The 19141-nt window shown below is 41.3% G+C and overlaps 1 protein-coding gene across 1 annotated transcript in view; it reads right to left on the bottom strand.

Moving 5' to 3' along the window:
• The window catches only part of LOC309556511 (uncharacterized protein), a gene marked incomplete at both ends in the record, with an annotated part of 159225 nt that extends 145859 nt beyond the window's left edge, over nucleotides 1–13366 (bottom strand). The window contains one exon of the mRNA XM_082258960.1: nucleotides 13225–13366. Coding sequence (XP_082115086.1) covers nucleotides 13225–13366 — 142 coding nt within the window. The remainder of the gene's footprint in view (nucleotides 1–13224) is intronic.
• Between the last annotated feature and the right edge of the window lie 5775 nt (nucleotides 13367–19141).

Raw genomic sequence — 19141 nt, 5'->3', positions numbered from 1 at the left:
ACTAAAGCTGGATACACACTATCCAACTTTTGTTGGTAGATTTCCTTCAGATTTACCTTTTCTATGTAGTGCAAGGGCCTGCCAGATTGCATACAAATTGAAAGTGTTTAGGTTTGACCTCATATTATATGGTTTTGGTAAGTCTAAGGCTCGGTTCACACTGGGGCGGCACGACTCTGTACTACTGCGGGGGTGACTTGTGCATTCCCATGCACCACGACTTCGGAGCAACTTGCATGGACTTCACATAATGGAAATCTATGCAAGTCGCTCCGAGGTCGCCCCGAAGTAGTACAGGACCCTTTTTCTAAGTCGGAGCGACTTGTGTCGCTCCTATTAGAACGGTTCCTGTAGCAGTCAATGGACCGCGAGGGAGCGCGACTTGTCAGGCTGACAAGTCGCCTGACAAGTCGCGCTAGTGTGAATCGAGTCTAAAGGAAAAAGTCTTCAGAAAATCTTATAGTGTGTATGGCCCATTAGACTGTGATAGCATTAAAGTTCATGTGGGTGTAAAGGCAGGCACAGGGCTGCTGTTGGAAATCATGGGGCCCCGTACAGCCAACTCAATATTGAACCCTACAGACTAAGACTGTGATGCCATTAAAGTTCATGTGCGTGTAAAGGCAGGTGTCCCAATACTTTTGGTAATATAGTGTAAGTTCACTTTCATAAATACATTTGTACTGACATATAATACAATACATGTCTCCTTTTTTCCATAACAGCATTATCCTGATTTTATCATTCAATGACTTCTTTACCTTTCAAACATAATATAGAAAATTTATGGAAAACTCACTTTATACCATTCCATTATCAGTTACTGCAAAGCTTTTCAAATAAATCAATCTAATATTACATCTTTATGTTTGCAAAAAAAATAGGAATTTAATATTTGCTAACATATGCATTGCTTCCCTCCTCCATGTACTTAATTTCTTGCTTGCAAAAAAAATACTATGCCATAATCACAATAGCTATTTTATTCTAGTAAAGTATATTCCTAGGAATTTATCATTATACCAGTCTGAGATTCCAAATTCAAACAAGCTGCCATCATTTAGAACATTATCTGTATTCTGCCTAAAAGGCATGAAACAACCCCATGTACATTTCAAGAATAAAAATATCGTAAGATGTTTCATTATTAAAAAACCAAATCATTATTGTTTCATAAAGTAACTTACCTTTGCAAATGATCATGCACTGTCCTAGCAAAGGTGCTATTTCATTGCATACCTGGAGTGTTCCTTATAAAGAGTAGGCTTAGTGCAATGCTATGAGAGTTTGTTACAGCCCCTGAATCTGACTTGCTGTTTCACTTAGTGGATCAGTCAGTATATGCCAGAAGCCCTTTTCTGTCATACATAAACAGACTGCCTAAACCTGTCTGATGTCACATGCTACAACTCATTTCAAACCCAGCCCACCATATGAACATAGGAGCAAGGAAATACTAAAAAGATTATTTATAAGGGTCACATAAACAAGACGTGCAGAAGACAGACCTAACAGGGATGTTAGATAACACACAGAAAAAAAGATTATACAAACTGAGATGTAAAAAAATATAAACAGAAGTACTGAAAAAAATTGATGTATTATAAATCATTATAATTAGCGGATTTCGAGTTGTTCTAATAGAACTTAAAATTTTTGGTACCCATACAAAAATTTCCCAATTTTGAAATGAGGACAATAAATTTAATATGCACAAATCAATTACAAAGTAATTTATTCTGAGTATTTTAGTTGTCTTGGGAGGTCTCATAAGATTTGGTAAAATAAAAGTTTGGGGTGCACCCGCGCTATGGATAGCAACACAAATACTGAACCAATGTGTTTAAATTCAGAATGTGGGGATCAGATGGTTGTGCTGCCTCCAACTTACCACAAGGGTAAAGAAATGTAGGGGTTTGGGAGGTGTTGGTATGGGGCGCTACCACCTTGCACAGCGAATTGCTTCGTTGTATATGATCCAAAATGAAAGTGCACAGTGCTTATTGGTGAACAAATATTGTGCAAATAAAATATTTTGTTGTTAAAATATTAAATGTGCAATTTAGTGCAGATATAAAAAAGATGGTACTTTATCGTATGCCGATTAGATTGTACCGTCTATGTATCACTCATCGGATGTACACAACCATGTATAAGTGGCAAGTGCAAAAAGTGCTAAGTGCAATTGAGTGATTTGGACAATAAAATCTTTATTGTGGCCTCCTGTTACAGAGGAAACTGACATCCGTGGTGAATATTGTAAACAATATACAGTGTAAAGTGAGAGAATAAAAACGCCTGTAGCGCGTGCTGAGAGTGAGGAGTGCTAATACCGTGGGTAAAGCACTTACCAATAACCTCTCCCTTCTCACTCTAGTATACTGTGTCTCCCTTCTCCTGATGCCTGTAAGAGCTGGTTGTTCCGCACATGTCGTTGCGCTTGCATATAGGGAGTCAGTGTACAAAAGACCAAAAGAGCTTCCATTGCGTAGTATAGTACAACATTGAGGGAAAAGATTAGTAGCGACTCACTGTTAGGAAGTTCACCGTCAGCTTGTTTGGTGTGTCTCCAGTATTCGGCCGCGCGGTGCTTCCGCGTTCCACCGGCTGGAGCCACCTAACCGGAAGTGACGTATGAAGATGCTTTGCCGCTCTACGCGTTTCGTCACTGCGACGTCACCTGGGGCGGTCCAGATGACGTCGCAGTGACGAAACGCGTAGAGCGGCAAAGCAGCTTCATACGTCACTTCCGGTTAGGTGGTTTCAGCCGGTGGAGCGCGGAAGCACCTCGCAGCCGAATACTGGTGAAATACTAGGTGAAAGTGCTAACCACTGCATAGGGCTGCGCAAGGGGTGAGCCAGGTGTGCCTGGGCACACCCTAATCACTACGTGCAGTACAAATTCCCCCTACTGCCAGGGCTTCCCCTGTGTTGACCCTGCCCCCTCCCCCTCAGTGCTGCAGGCTTCCCTCCTCTCCCCCAAGCTGCTGCAGGGGGTGTTTCAGGATGGAGAGTTGGGAAGGCTCTAGTAAATATGTCATTCACCAGTGCCTTCCTTTTCTAAATGAACACAGTGAACACACTCACTCACTGTGTTTATTCATAACTGAAGCATAGTAAACTGGGACCCTCTGTCCTTCTTTCCCCCTCATTTGTCCCTCATTTTGGTATCTATAAAGTTGTACATAAAATGCACTATTTATCTTTCAAAAAGGGTTTTACAGTGCTAAACCTTTCATTCAATTTCTAAATTGATGCATATGTAACTTTCAAAAGCCAATATAATGGAATAGTAGTGGTAAAAAAAAGCATTTTAGTGGGTTTAACTAGTATTTTTTGTATCATTCTCCTGTAAGGGGGTGTGGCAGTGGGTGTGTCCTATGGCTACATACTTTTGCTCATAGATGTCCCTTGTTCCCATCTCAAAAAGTTGGGATGTATGGGAATAACATCCTCTGTGCTATATATTGTGTAGTAACACTGCACTGTATTCAACTTCTGCTTCTTATTGGAGAGTTAGGCTGTCTGTGGAGTCTGTGAAATCAGCATGTGAAAGCCTGAAAAAGAACATCATCACATCTAAGCATGGGTAAGCTACAATATAATAAATATTTGCTTTTGGGTTTAAAGCAGAACTTCACTCTCTTAATCAACAATGACTATTTTTAAACCTGATGTTTCTAGCAAAGGAAATAGATAGGAACGTATATTATATTTGCTTGTTTTAAACATTTTTTTTTACATTTCTCTAGTCACTTGCTGGTTTCCAGGCGTAGGCAATCAATGTCATACATCCCAGGGATCTTCAGGAGGGGAGGAGGGGTTTTCTAAGCTAAGCACACCCTCCTGCCTACATGCCTGAGCTAAGGGAAAATGGATTCCAGGAAATAAATGCTACATGAATCATCTGCCCCTACTCAAGATGGTTACAGCCAGGAATGCTAGGGGGGCATTGTTCAAAGTTTTTTCTCAGTAAAATAAAGCATGGACAGACAGATGAGGGAGTTTGCTTTGAATTTCAAAAATGAATGAAATAGGGTTTTTGGATTGTTGTGCTCAGATTCAGTGTAGTTCTGCTTTAACCCCTTGCCTACTTGGTACTTTTACCCCATTCCTGCCCAGGCCAATTTTCAGCTTTCAGCACTGTCTTGTTTGAATGACAATTGCGTGGTCATGCAACACTGTACCCAAATTACATTTTTATCATTTTGTTTCATACAAATATTTCGCACAAAATTTCTTTTTGTGGTATTTAATCACTGCTGGGTTTTTTATTTTTTGCTAAAAAACAAAATAAAAAAACGACCCAAAAATTTGAAAAAAAAAATATATTTTTCTTAGTTTCTGTCAGTAAATTTTGTAAATAAGTAATTTTTCTCCTTCACTGATGTGCGCTGATGAGGCAGCACTGATGGGCACTGATAAGGTGGCACTGATGAGGAGGCACTAACATGCCGCACTGATGTGCACTGATAGGTGGCACTAATATGCGGCACTGATGAGAACTGATAGGTGGCACTGATGGGCACTGATAGGTGGCACTGATGGGCACTGATAGGTGGCACTGGTGGGCAATGATAAGCGGCACAAATAGGCGGCACTGATGGGAAGAACTGATGGGCACTGATGGGCGGCACTGATGAGCAGGCACTGATGGGCACTGAAAGGAAGCACTGGCTGGCATCACTAATGGGCCCTGATTGGTGTCAATGATCGGCACTGCTGGGGCTGTACTGTAATCAGGCACTGATTATCAGTGCCCTAAATACCTGTACAGGTCTCCCCTGCGAGGAGATGCTGCTGATTGGCTCTCCTCGCCACACACTCTGTCAGTGTGAGCCGATAAAGGGCACTTCCTTGTTTACATGTGACCGGCTGTGATTGGACACAGCCAGTCACATGGGTAAAGAGCCATGTTATCGGCTCTTTACCGAGAACGAGAGTGCATCTCGCCCGCCGTCATCTTACTATACTGCAGGCGGGAAGTGGTTAAGTGTAGCAACCCACAGCAAATAATCAACATTTATCTTGTATTGCTCTGATTATAGCAGAGTAAATTCTAGTTAGTTAAACAGAACTGTTCTTTAATGATGTTGATAGTGTCTATGGCCACTAAAAAAAATCATGAAGGTGTATATTATGGGTTTATCTATTTATTTTATTTTTAATTACAGGCACTTACTGTATATAGGGCCATCAATTTTTGCAGCACTTTACATATTTATTATACATTCACATCAGTCCCTGCCCTCAAGGAGCTTACAATCTAAGACCCATAACTCACAAACTCACAATACATATTATTTTATGGTTGCACCCAGGGCTTTTTTTCTCCTTGAATAGGTGCAGGTACTCCCCTTTTCTGAGTCACTCCTTGTCTCCACTTCCTACCCACCTCCGAGCGCTGTCCTTTGGTTTCACCCCCTACCCACCTCCCAGTACCCCCCCCCCCCCCCTTTAGAGAATACAGAACCAAGTATCATGTTGTGGTTCTAGGTAATTTGTTAATGATGACTAGAAAAGCAGTAAAATAAATAGATCCACTGGAATCAGCAGCAATAGACCCCCCCCCCCGCCGCAACAATAAATCCTCCACTGCAACAATAGCCCCCCACCCCCCAACAAAATGCCCTCCAGCAACAATAGATTCACCCCAGCAACAATAGATCCCCCAGCAGCCAGCATCGATAGGCCATTCAGCTCACCCCACTGACCCCAGCACCCCTTTGCCATTGCATACATTCAGACTGGAGGTGCCGGAACTGCGTTCCCCCGCGTTCCCGCTGAAAAAAAGCCCTGGTTGCACCTCTCTGTGATTACATTGAAGGTTGAGCTCCCTAGACCATATTTTTGTTGTGATATTTAAATGCATATGTCTATTTTCTTGTATGAGAAGAAAGCATGCACAGTACCAATGTTAGAGGTCCAAATAAAAGGTATATTCAGTTGCTTGTTAAGAAGTGCAATACATAACAATTTATCAAAATAGTAAAATGATGTAAATATAATATTATGTCATATGTTATAGGATACATAATGTATGGCTATACATGCATATAATGGAAAGGGTTATATGTAAAGGAAATATAAACAAAGGAGTAACCTGACAACTGTTATTTTAAAGGATGACTTAAAAGTTTTAAGTAACATCAACAAATCCATGTTTATCATTTACATTTGCAAATAAATATAATTACATTTGATTTAAAATCATGTTCATGGCTTAAATACATGCCTTTTCCTTTATTCATAATTACATTATAATGATGTAATTATCTTCAGAGTTAACTTAATATTGCAAAATAAAATATATATAAATATATATATAAATAGTGTCACGTAGTAATCATCATTTTACGCAGATGGAATAAATGCTAATATTTACATCATAGCACTGCTTACTACATATTTCTCCATAGCACTACAACTCCTCAAAAGCTTTGGCTACCCCTAGGTTTCCTTTTCAATCCTCACTGTTGGCCATTTTCACCTCTATTTTTTCCCACTTGGACTTTTCAACTCTTCCTCTATTTCCTATATTCATTGATGTACCTTGTCTTTATGCCACCCATTCCCCAGTCTTTGGAACAGGACCTTCTTTATTATTTTGCATTTTTCTATTATTACTACATGTCCCAAACAATCAAATCCCTTTTACATTCAACGACAAGGGACAATTCTTTGAACATTGCTCTATTATTACCACCTCTCTGTGGCCATTCATTTTGCAGCTCTGGGACAAAGATCCCAACTAGCCACATCATAATTATATCATATATTTCACTGACTACCCCCAGGTAATCAGGACTAGGTGGATTTGCTTTAAGGCCTCCTCCCTGACTCCTGTTTGTGAAACCCCTTTTGGGGATGGGGAGCAGATACCCGATTTGGATATTTACCCACTCCCACTTCTGTTCCGGTCGCCTTAGGAGATAAGAATCGGATGTTCTCCTTCCCCTCTCCCTCCCGAAGTCTTCTGGGACACATAACAGATTCTAGAAAACTTTGGGACCAATCACAGAGCACAGTGCCCCTCGCGCATGCCCAATGGGCACCTGGCTGCGAAGCCACAAGCTGCCACAGCTGGGTGCCAAAAGTAAAGATGCCGGCGTCTCTGAGGGAGGACATGGGCTGAAAATGTCTGGGGTGAGTCCACTGCTGGATCTTGGGACAGCTGAGTGTGTGTTTATTAAAAGTCAGCAACTACACTTTTTGTAGCTGCTGACTTTTAATAAACACAAAAAAAATGCAACTTCACTTTAATACACAGAAGGCCAAAATAAATTTGAAATTTAATATCTCTAGGCGGGCAGGGCATAAAAATATGTACAGAGCAAAAATTACAAAATAAATTAGGTAACAAAAGCATAAACCATGTTTGGAACAAGCTCCAAATGAATTACATTGTTCAGTTCCATGCCACCTAATTTTATAGGTGTATAGATGTGGGATGGACTCCTGCCCTTGGCTAATCACCTTTGGAAGTGGTACCCTCTCAGGTGCCAGGAAAGTTCTTGCCTCTGAAGTGTGCTTAGCTTATATGGACTAATCGATTCTAATGGCTGGTTCAGGGTTTGGATTTCCGACACTAGCTCAGTTTGGATTGCAGTCCAAACAAGTCATGACTGCTGCAGGTAGGGTTCATACAATTTTTTGGTCTGCCCCTAGATGGTTCTATGACAGGGCATGCCATTTTGCATTTGCATGCTGCTCATAGTTCATACGAGCAGAAGAATTAACCCCTTCCTGATGAATGTATGCATATATGTGGCCTCACAGAAGTGGGTCTTTTTCTGTGGGGCCACATAACTGTATGTTATGCACCCCTGTGTTTGTATAGAGACCATGCTACAAAGTGCATTTCTAGCACAGAGACCGAGGTCTCATTGAGAATACTGGGTCTCATGCTAACAATCTGGAACTTACCTTAGAACGAAGCCCTCTAGCGACACACTGTCACCGCTGAAGGAGCTTCTATCTTCTCCCCGTCTTCCTGCCCGGTTCTCGGACGCATGCGCATGGGAGCCGCTGTTTATGGCACAGGACTCTCAGGACTCTTGAAGGAATGGCACGGGTTTGCAGTTCATAGCCTTGTTGATTTTACAATAACATATTTCTACCCAACATCACAATTTTGTTTAGGTATTTTCAATTTTATTTAAAATATTTACAGATTTACTTCTTTTATAATTTTTTTTATTTACTGTATTTATTTTTTAAATTGTAAGGCTGTCCCTGCTCTAGCCAAGCAAACATGGGCAGGAACCACAGTGCAAACTGGGTAAAAAAAATGGAAGTTGGGAATGGGGAAAATATTCGAATTTGGATCTTTAACATTTGGTGAGGGACTTATTTTAATCCCCTGTTGTCCTTGTTGGCCTTTTTCTGAGTCTTTATTTTCAGTGACAAGAGACAGGCGGGCCGGCGGCATAGGTCTACCCTTATGCAGAGTGAAACCTTGAAACTTAAACACAGCGCTTGTCAGCATCCACCCCACCCAATGGTTCCAGTAATAACCTTCCCATGCCAGGTTTTTGCTGATGCAGAATAAAAAAAATGTCCTAACTCCCCAGTGCCTGTATGCCAGCTTGGCACTTCATCTGCTCCCATTCCTGGGCATGTCCCACATTAACATTTTCTCATCCATGCCATCACTATTTCTTAAATATTTTTTTTAAACATTATTTACAGATTTACTGTAAAATTAGGGCCTGCAGCTGTGTTCGTACAGCTTCTGCATTCCCATAGAATAGCATAGGATACCTGCACACAGCTCCAGCCAAAAAACACACTGATTTACACTGAATAGGCCACAACACCCATATGAAATAGCCCCAAAACCTCATTCACACACAGAGCTTTATTTATTTATTCCTTCAATACAGTTTTACATTTTATAGCAGAAATTGTGTACGTTTTTTTGTGTTTGTGTCCGCTAATAATGATTTTAGTGTATTTTTAGTGAAAATATTGTTTTAATATTTTTTTTTCTGGGAGGAGGGAGCCATCAGGTAGGCAGTACGGGCCCCGTCATTTCTAACAGAAGCCCTGTCTACTTTACCAGACCGGCAAGTGCCTACAAGCCTTACACTAATTGCACTGTTTTTCCTATCACAAGAAAAACACATTCTCAATATGGTTGCTGTGACCTCACCCTTTTTTTAGTGAAAGGCTGGCTTATCCAAAAATCCCCCTATTGGCTCATCTAAGCTAGGTAACCTTAATTCAAAGGACAGGCAGTGCATTATGGTTACAAAGTATTTGATCTGGCGAATTCCAGCATTGGTTTGCTGGGACTGCGTACCTCGGACTGGTAGTTTTATCATACGCAGAATGAACATGAGGTTGCGGAAGAAGAGTTCACTGCTGGAACATGGGGGGGTTGCTTTGTGTCGAGGGGGGAGTGAAGTGTCAGGCAATTAAAATGCTTTTACCATCCCCTAGACCAGCTTTTTTTTTAACCAGGGTGCCTTCTGGGCTCTTCAGAGGTGCCTTGACAAAATTCAAAATTTTGCCTCAAATTGCCCAAAATTGTCAGCATGCTGGCAGTTGGATTTCGCCTGCATTTTTTTTTTTTTGATACACAAAGCCACATGTTTTATTTTGATATTTTAAATTGATAAGGAAGACCTTTTGCACCTGAGGATTGTTTGCCCTTCCCCTTCTGCACTGGGGTCATATTAGCTGAATGAGGGAGGGAAACTGAGGGAGAGGAGAAACATGGAATACTAGTCAGTACCAGTGTGCAAAGGTGTATAAAAGAGATCATCTCTAATGCTATGTGTGTCAATGGCGCTGCATTATGTAAAACGATTAATTTATTTTACATTTTAGAATGGGGTGCCTCAAGATTGTGCATCATTTGAAAGGGTGCCTTAACTGAAAAACGGTTGAAAAACACTGCCCTAGACAGAAATGAGCTTTTAACCCTTGCAGTGTGGGCACAGCTCCATCGCAAGGGGGGACTTTAAGAAAAATCATGGAACAAAATGTATTTTTTTGAGAAATTTTAATATGGAGTGCTACATTTTTATTTAAATACCCCATAAAGCATGTGCATTATAGACAATACCATAACAATTTTTATCTATAATTTGTGAGCATAATTCCTACTAAAATAACAGAAATCCAGTGTGTTTTTTATTAAAATTTACTAAACTTCAAAGCAGAACTTAATTTGGTACAAGGGATATTTTAGAAGTGGTTCTAAAGGCAGAAGGTTTTTTTTACCTGAGCTTTCTGAGTGCAGCTCCCCCAGCCCCCCTTATACTTACCTGAGCCCCATCCCGATCCAGCGATGTGCATATGCGCAGCGTCTCTCTCCCGGATGTCTCTCTCCTCATTGACGCACACAGCAGTGGGAGCCTGCTGCTGTCAATCACAGCAAGTAAGCCAATCAAGAGAGAGCGGGGAGGGGCGGGGCGGAGCTGCACTTTGTGTGTGAATGAACAATGTCCATTCACAGGAGCATGGCTCGGGAGCGAGCCTGCTAGTGTACCCCCAAAGCAAAAGGCTTGCCATTGGGGGGCACTCAGCACGGAGGAGGAGCCAGGGCCACCGGCAGGGGATCCAAAAAGAAGAGGTTCGAGGCTGCTCTGTGCAAAATCATTGCACAGAGGAAGTAAGTATAACATGTTTGTTATTTAAAAACAATAAATCACAACCTTTACAATCACTTTAAACCTGGCAGAGATAACCCTTTGGGTACATGTACTATAAGAAAAAAAACTTTTACATTTCTTCCTGTAATATTAAACTCTCAATATTTTCATAGTTTAACACATTTAACAACATTTAACAGTGGACAGTGCAGTCTGGAGCCAGTCTGTTACTTTGGAGAAGGGAGGAGATATTGCACAGAGCGGTCCCTTATTCCCTTTGTGGTGATCCCCTGCTGGCACTGCGCACTCCTTCTTTCTCCAGATGTTTCTTAGCAAGTTGGGAGCCATGGACGAGTTTGACTGACAGCAGCAGGAGCCTATGGCTATGTGTCTCCCGTGAGACTAGGAAGTGAGAGGGGTGGTGCAGCAGCCGGGACATGGCTGAAGCCATCAGGGGAGTAAGGTAAGTGTTTAGAGATAGGGGTGAGTAGGATAGATAGTGGGCAGTTTTTTACCTTAAAGCTGAACTACAGTGCATCTGAGCACCACAAAGCAAAAATGTAATGTAATTAATTTTTAATATTCAAAGCAAACTCGCCCATCTATCCACGTCTCAATGCTTTATTTTGCTAAGAGATCACTTTGAAAAACTCCCCCCTAGCATTTCTGGTCATGGCCATCTTAAGCAGGGGCAGATGATTCATGTAGCATTTACTTTCTGGAATCCATCCAAGCAGGAGGATGTGCTTATCTGAGAAAACCCCTCTCCCCCTCCAGAAGACTGTTGGGATGTATGACATCATTTGCCTAGTCAAGAAACCAGGAAGCAACTGAAGAAACATCAAAAATTAGTTTAAAACAAGTAAATATTATATACTTTCCTATATATTAACTAATGCTAGCAGCATAAGGATTAAAAATAGTCCATGTTGGGGGGGAGGAAGAGGGGGGGGGGGGGTCTTACTGAATGTTCCTATGAGCCTACGATTGCACCTTAGGACCTGAACAGCTAGGCCACTGTTATCCTAGATTTCATCCAGACTTCATCCAGACTTTAGCCACCTAGCTGTTTTTGTTTTTATTTTTGTTTTTCATTCTCCTCTATTTAACAGTGTTGTGCTCCTGTCAGAAGGATTCAGGCACAGGTGTATATTCTACTATAGTTCAGATGTGCCCTCCCGAGTTTGTCTTTGGATTAAAAGAACTGGTGACTTTAACACTGACTAGCTTTCTTTTTCTATGTCACATACGGACTGCTTCGTTACCTGTTGAGGAATGAAACTGACCTGCACTTTTATTTTTTGCTGGTTGGTAGGGTATTGTTTGCTTGCTGCTTATAGAGTTTACTCTTCATGGATTTCTGTTCTATTTTACACTACAGTTCCAGAAACCCACCTGATGGGTAGTAGGACCCTGTCCCTCCATAAACAATGGATGAGACAATGCTTCCATGCCACTTGTTCCAGCTATGCCAGGGGGGTCACTATCCTCCTAAACAAGTCCTTACAATTCAAGGTCGAGCATGTTATCACTGACCCTAAGGGCCAATATACTGTATTTTCTGGCGTATAAGACTACTTTTGAACCTCAAAAAAATTCCCCAAAAATGGGGGATCGTCTTATACGCCGAGTATAATATCTCCAAGGTAACCTAAGTAAAAGTATTACTGGTAGATGTAATCTCTCAAGACGCTGGCTGTGTGGTAATCCTGTACCGGTATACCGTATGTACCGTAGCTTCGGTTACATACAGTGTACCGCGCTGAGCCAATCAGGGAGAGCGATGTATTCTATTACTGAATGCAAAGCCTGCTCTGATTGGCGGAGTAACATCAGCCCGCCTCTCTGACTCCAATCCGAGCAGGTTTTGCATTCAATAATAGAATACATCGCTCTCCCTGATTGGCTCAGCGCGGTACACTGTATGTAACCGAGGCTACGGTACATACGGTATACCGGTACAGGATTCCCGCACAGCCAGCATCTTGAGATTACATCTACTGGTAATACTTATACTTAGGGTACCTTGGAGATATTATGAGAGATTACATGTATTACAGTACTTGGGGTACCTTGGAGATCTATGAGAAATCTGATGTTTTTCAATGGTGTTGCCTTGCTTCGGAAGGGGGGTAGTCTTATACGGCGAGTATAGCCCAAAACCTATGTTTTAACTTGAAAATTAGGGGGGTCGTCTTATATGCCCAGTCGTCTTATACGCCGGAAAATACAGTACCATACCATCCTACTACTGGACATAAGGGCTAAGTTGTTTGCTTTTGTTAATGTATATGTGCTCCTTCTTTCTCAACTACCATTTTGTATCTAGTATATGACAGACTTGCACCTTTTTTGTCTCTAGAGTCTTGATAGCTGGAGATTTTAATAATATCCTGGACAGGGATTTGGATACATCCAACCCTATCAGGATTCCTGATCCGGATCATTAACTTTGGGCCTCTGCCCTTCATTAAATGTAAATCTGGAGATGGAAAAACTCCCACGTCAGGCGCTTTGCACACCTCTCCGCAGCCTGCAGCATGCACCTCGCTAACTCCTCCTGTTTAAAATCGATCTAGGTAGTATTCCCCTAATATCCCACTATGGCTAAACCCCACCTTACCTGAATTTTTCTCCATCCTCTGGGCTGCCAACCTGTCTGTTATTTGACCCATATCTGTGAGAGTGGCGTATTGTAGACGTATATTAAACAAAAATATACTTTGCCCAATTCCTACTTCTTCCAGCTCCTCCAGCTGCGCCATGTCTATACTACACAGTTTGGGAGCTCTCCCTTAACTATACATCAATTCAACATGATGTCGCTTCTCCGGGAGGAATCCCTTATTAAACCACTATCAACCATCTACAAGGACTTATAGCTTGCTGTGCAAAATGGTCTAGACAGTTTATGTTCCTTTTGATTGGTGGAGCTGGCAAAGATGGACAACAAGGACTTGGAGGACATATGGGCATATCCCTTCTCACAGTTGGTGTCTTCCAGGGATCGTTTGATCCAGTTTAAAATACTACAATAAGTTTCATTTCATGCCATATAGGCTCCATCAAATCTATTCGGACTGCCCACCATGTTATTGGCACTGCTAAACAGATTTGGCCAAATACCTCCATATAATTTGGTCATGTGGTTCCCTATAACCTTTTTGGACAAGTGTCTTAAGTTTTATCCCATGTCTAACCACTATCCCTATACCCCAACAGGTGGACATCTGTATTCTCGGGCTGGTGGAGGCTCTGGCTCCCTCCAGAGTCGTTTGTACATTACTAAGGTTACTTTTTTTTATGCCCTGAAATCTATCATACTTAAATGGAGAGCTACATCTATCGCCACTCTGAACACATGGAAGTTGATGATAAACTCTGTTATATGTTTATACAAAAAAAAAACATGTTTGAACAGGGAATGCCCCCAAAAATGTGATAAAGTATGGGATGTCTGGTTGGAGTCTGATGTCACCACAATGGAGAAAGATAGCCCTGCGGACAGCTCACTTTAAATTACGGTTTCTGTCAGGATTAGACTAATAATCAGTTTGTTATGTTCACTGCCTTCTACTGTATTCTCAGATGTTTTATCAATCTGAAGTTCCTCAGAATTTGTATAAATAGAGGTGGAAGGTTGCTAACAGTGTAGATGATATGTCTTCCTTCTTTTTTGACCATATTTCTCCTGCAGAGAAGCATTCTTATTCATACTTTGAGTAGCAAGCCTTGGGTTGTTTTTTTGTTAATGGTTTTAGTTTTGTTTTTATTGTACTGTGTTTTGTGAGCCAGGGTATGTCCAGAGGCTCTGTTTTCTACCTCTTGCACTAAAATAATAAAAGGAATGTGCAAATACAAAAAAAAAAATAATGTTGATTGAGAGAGTGAGTTTCACTTTAATACAAAGAATGCATTAAGGTTAAAAAAAAAACAATTTTGACTTTAGAACCACCTCAAATATACTACCTATGCTGTCTAAGGCATGGCAATGCAAGATGCTTGATTTTCCCTTTATAAGTCAAATAACCCTCCCTCCTCCTTTTTTCTCCTTAAAATTAGCTTTGCAAATGTTAATACTGCCATGTCCAATATAGGTGTCCTCACTGGCCACTGAGAAAACCTCAGTACACATGGGAAAGCCAGCTGGTAGACCTTAGCCCTAGAATCATAAACGTCAGGCTGGTAGTAACTGAAACTAGTTTCCAAAAGGCACTAAAGGGAGGATAATTTGGCAAAAAAAATGGTATTTCTAGGTCCCTTTTAGCAGAACTTTTACTTTTTTATAGGCTGACAGTTTCATTCTGAAGATCTAACTGTTAAAGGAGGTCTAAACTCTAAATTAATGGAGATGTAATTTGCTAAATTATAAACATAAGCTGCACTGATCACTGACATGATCTCCTGCACTCTCTTTGCAGCCACTTCTGCAAAGTCTGTGAGGCTTTTTTTAGTGTGGGTTTCTTGATAGTGACAACAGTAGTGCATGCAAGGATTAATATGTGTTGAAGCGACTACTTGTAGTCTACATTGGAAACCTATGTGTGTAGCGGCCCAAGGGTACCCAATCATGGAATGTCCACACATGCAGTCCTTGATGTTGTAATTTATGTTGTATATTGCATATAAGTTAGCAGTAATAAATAAAGACAGTTTTTATAGTCACTGGTATTAGCCAATATAGCAGTTGATATTTGTACAATGACAACAGGCTTAGCCCTATAATACCAGAGGACAGCTTTCCCTGGAGGGGTGCTAATTTGCTGTGTACTGGGACAGAACACTGATGCTGCTGAAAAGAGACCCACTTCACTGGTCAGGATACTGAAATGTTTCCTCTGTACAGGCATTGTCTCTGAGCTGACCCTACACGCCAGGAACCTTTCGGGGTCTTTGACCCTGATCTACCACTCGTTAGGTGCACCCAAATGATTTGGGTACTCTAATTTATAAGATCCCACACTAAGATGGCCGCCAATGCTCGCCAGAGCTTGCAGTGTCCAATCAGAAAGCTGGTGGTTTCTCCACGATGAGACATTTTACCTAACAGACTCCTCACCAATTTTATAATGGTACACTGCCACCTACTGGACAGAGGAAAAACCTGCCTATATGTGCCTGCAGGAGGAAAGTTGGGAAATAGGCACACAGAGTTGTCATCCTATAACAGGTATAACAGGGAGTAGCCGAATAACAACCTTAATGGCAGGGGAACAAGGTTTTGTTTAAATAAAAGCTGTAGATTTAAAAATACTAAACATGCTTTTGAAAATTACATAAACATGATATTTTAATAAATAAGTTTACATACACTTTAACATATTTATTTATGTGATATTTAGCGATAGGCTCGGGCGTGTTCGGAATCGGATCAAGCCTGCCAGGAAGCCGGCACTGGACACCGCCAATCATAGGCAGCATGTGTATGGGCAGCTGCCGGTCAAGAAATGCCCTACTGCCTATGATTGTTGGTGTGCAGTTAGAGCTTCCCAACGGGCTCGACCTGAGCACGCCCGGGCCCATCAATAGTATTGTGAAAAAGATGGTAGATAGTCACCCGCGCCAGGTAGCGCCTATGAATATTAAATATTAAATGCTATTAAATAATAATACTCATCTGTGATATACAAAGAAAATTGATACTTAACATGTGATTGAACTTCAATGTGATTAAATATAAGCAGCTGCTGTGACCCCCACCTGCTACTGCAAAAAAGTTTGTTTGAAAATGGGAAGGAGGTGAACACACCTACTCCCACAGCACAGCGCTTGCTGAAAATAAACCAAACCAAAGTACTAAGATCCAATAATAAGTGTGGGATTACTCTTGAGTAACCCCCACATAGAATTATAAATCTAGAATATGGATAGTAAATTTTGTGCACACACAAATAAATAAAAACATTTGCAAAACTTATGCTATAAGTATCCCACAATTAATAAAAGTGTATACAAAATGGTAAAATAGGCAATTGAAAATATACTAGGCCACTTGATGCATGTGAATAAATATGTGTACACCTTAAAAAAATTGAAAAAATTCAAAAAGCCACTAAAATCAATAAATATGTGCAATATACCACCAAAACTGCGAGGGGTTGAGGTAAGTATAACAATATATATATATTAGATGAAATGGTCCAATGACATGTAGCACCCTACAGGTAGGTGCTAGGTAAAAGTATAGTGGGCCTTGGCTGCCTAACAGCAGGGCCATGATTTTAGCTGGATTTCATGTCTCCCAGGTGTGTCTGCTGAGAGGGGTGTCTCCCCACTGGCTCTATGAGAAGGTTCTCATTGGGCACTGGAGGAAACCCAATCAGGAACACACTCAGGCCTGTATCTACCCCAGAAGGCAGATTCTACCACAGAGGATTCTGGGAGTGGGTATAAGTTTTGAGGGAACGCATTACGCAGCGTCTTTGGCAGGAAGCAGAGTCCCAGGAGGGAGAGTACGGCTGTCTCTCCTCCTGTCAGAAGGATCGGGTGTTCCAGGTGGCTGCCTGGGAATTCAAAGAGTGCTGAGTTGAGCTGCAGAGGGGATCCGGTGTGCTGAGGACCAGTGGAGGAAGAGGGGTCCAGTTCCAGGAATGCCTGCCAAGGTCGTGAGTACTGTGAACTGCCCCTAGGGGTCTACCAAGTGTAGAGGGGGCCACTCCAGAGAAGGTTCCAGGGATCCAGGAGTCAGCTAGCTGTAAAGGAGGTGCCTTGTCAGCGGACCCTGAAGTGTTAGAGGCGGTACCTAGTCAGAGGACCCTGAAGTGTAAAGGGGCACCAGTGGTTGGGCCCTGAAGAGTCATTGTACAGTGTGCAGTGTACAGAGTTAAGAGTTGCAGCAGCACCAGCAATGACAAGGAGCTACCTCAGCCAGTGAAGGGTTGGAGAGAGCTATTCAGTGACTTTTGAGCTAAATCGAGTGTCAGGAGTCAAGAGTTCTACAGTCCTGCATCTTCTGAGTTAACAAACAAGTTAAAGTCGAGGTTCCAGCACTAATTCAGCCAAGTGGTATTTACAAGCGTCAGGAAGCGCTGGTCGGCATTCAGCTGGCGTCAAGATAGCACCAACGGGCATTTTTGTACAGAGTCCCAGTTAAGCCCGCGAAGAGCCAGAGGAGTATCCCACTCATTCCCTTCTCCCATCCCCAATATACAATAAACAAAACAAAAATGCTGGAATGGTCATTGTCTCAGTTCTCACACCTGGGTTCATAACCTAAATGTGTTGGGAGTGTTAACCGGAAGTAATGGCAGACCCACCTCAGGCCCAAGGCCTGGAAACATTGCTACAAGTAATAAAAAATATTTTTATTCTGTCCAAGGCAATCAAACTGATTCTTGTTGTCATCTGATTTGTTGCGTTGGTAACTCTTCAGCTTTTCTTTTCTTGCTGTCTTTCTAATCCAACCATGTGTGTGCGTATTGATTGATGATGATGATGAGATAATGATGATAGTTGATTATTACTATTATTATTAGAGTGCATTGCTAACTCCATAACAAAGTTAATCATACACATTTTATAACTCACCTTCACTGGTTCTTTAGAGAAATGGCATGTGGATGAGAGATAAATCCTCCAATTTCCTGCACACATGTTCAGGACATGAATAGGTTTTCAGGTCTGATTATTATCTGCCTAAGAACCATACAATATTTGCACTGGTTTGAATGCTTAGAGCATGTTTTACATACCACAGTGCTAGGAAGCTGTGGGTTGTAGCTACACTGTGGCAGATCTCACTTTAACTTTTTATTGAATGAGATTTGCCCTCACATGAAAACGCAGAACAGTAAGCTATGCTCACACACCAAAGACAAAACACTTGTTGGCTGCAAAGACACTGAAACAAGTATGCACAAACTATCATTTGAAATAACTGAGGCATAGTAAAACATAGTATATAATGTGCTTTTTGCAAGGGATCCGGAAAAAAAAGATGTTTATTTTTACTGTTTGTTTAAGTAGAGGGTTTAAACAAGCCCTTACAGATATTCTGCTGCTGTATATTGTGAAATAACTTTCTAGAAACTGGTCTTTACACTAGAAATACAGTAGTAAGTATTTAAAGAGTGTCTCTAGCCAAAACTTCTTTGTTTTGGGTACAGTCAGGATGGGTTGGAATCTCTGTCAAGATTGCAATGTTTAGCAAAGGGGGGGGGGGGGGGGGAGTAAAGAGAAAGTAAGGAAATACATTGTGACAACTGGTACATCTATAACATGGGAAAAACCATACAAATCCACATATAATAATAATTTTAGAATATCCAGTTGTTACATAAAAAATAAGAGAGGGGTATGGGGGAAGTTTGGAACTTTGCGTCAAGTGCGTAGAGACGATTGGTGCATAAACAAGTAAAATTACAAAAATCACATGATTATATAATAGCAATTTTATTAGCGATGTCATTAACATGTATAACATGACATAATGGCATGGATGTAAGTAGTACAACAGGTAAATGGTGTAATGACAGACCAAATCATAAAAATTGAAGGCTGACTGGTTGTAAACTGAAGTGCAGCACTGATTATCAAATAGT

This window comes from Pelophylax lessonae (assembly GCF_965119305.1).
Source record: "Pelophylax lessonae genome assembly, chromosome: 5".
NCBI lineage: Eukaryota > Metazoa > Chordata > Amphibia > Anura > Ranidae > Pelophylax > Pelophylax lessonae.
The sequence above is the reverse complement of the archived record's forward strand: the minus strand, read 5'-3'. Positions and strand labels throughout refer to the sequence as shown.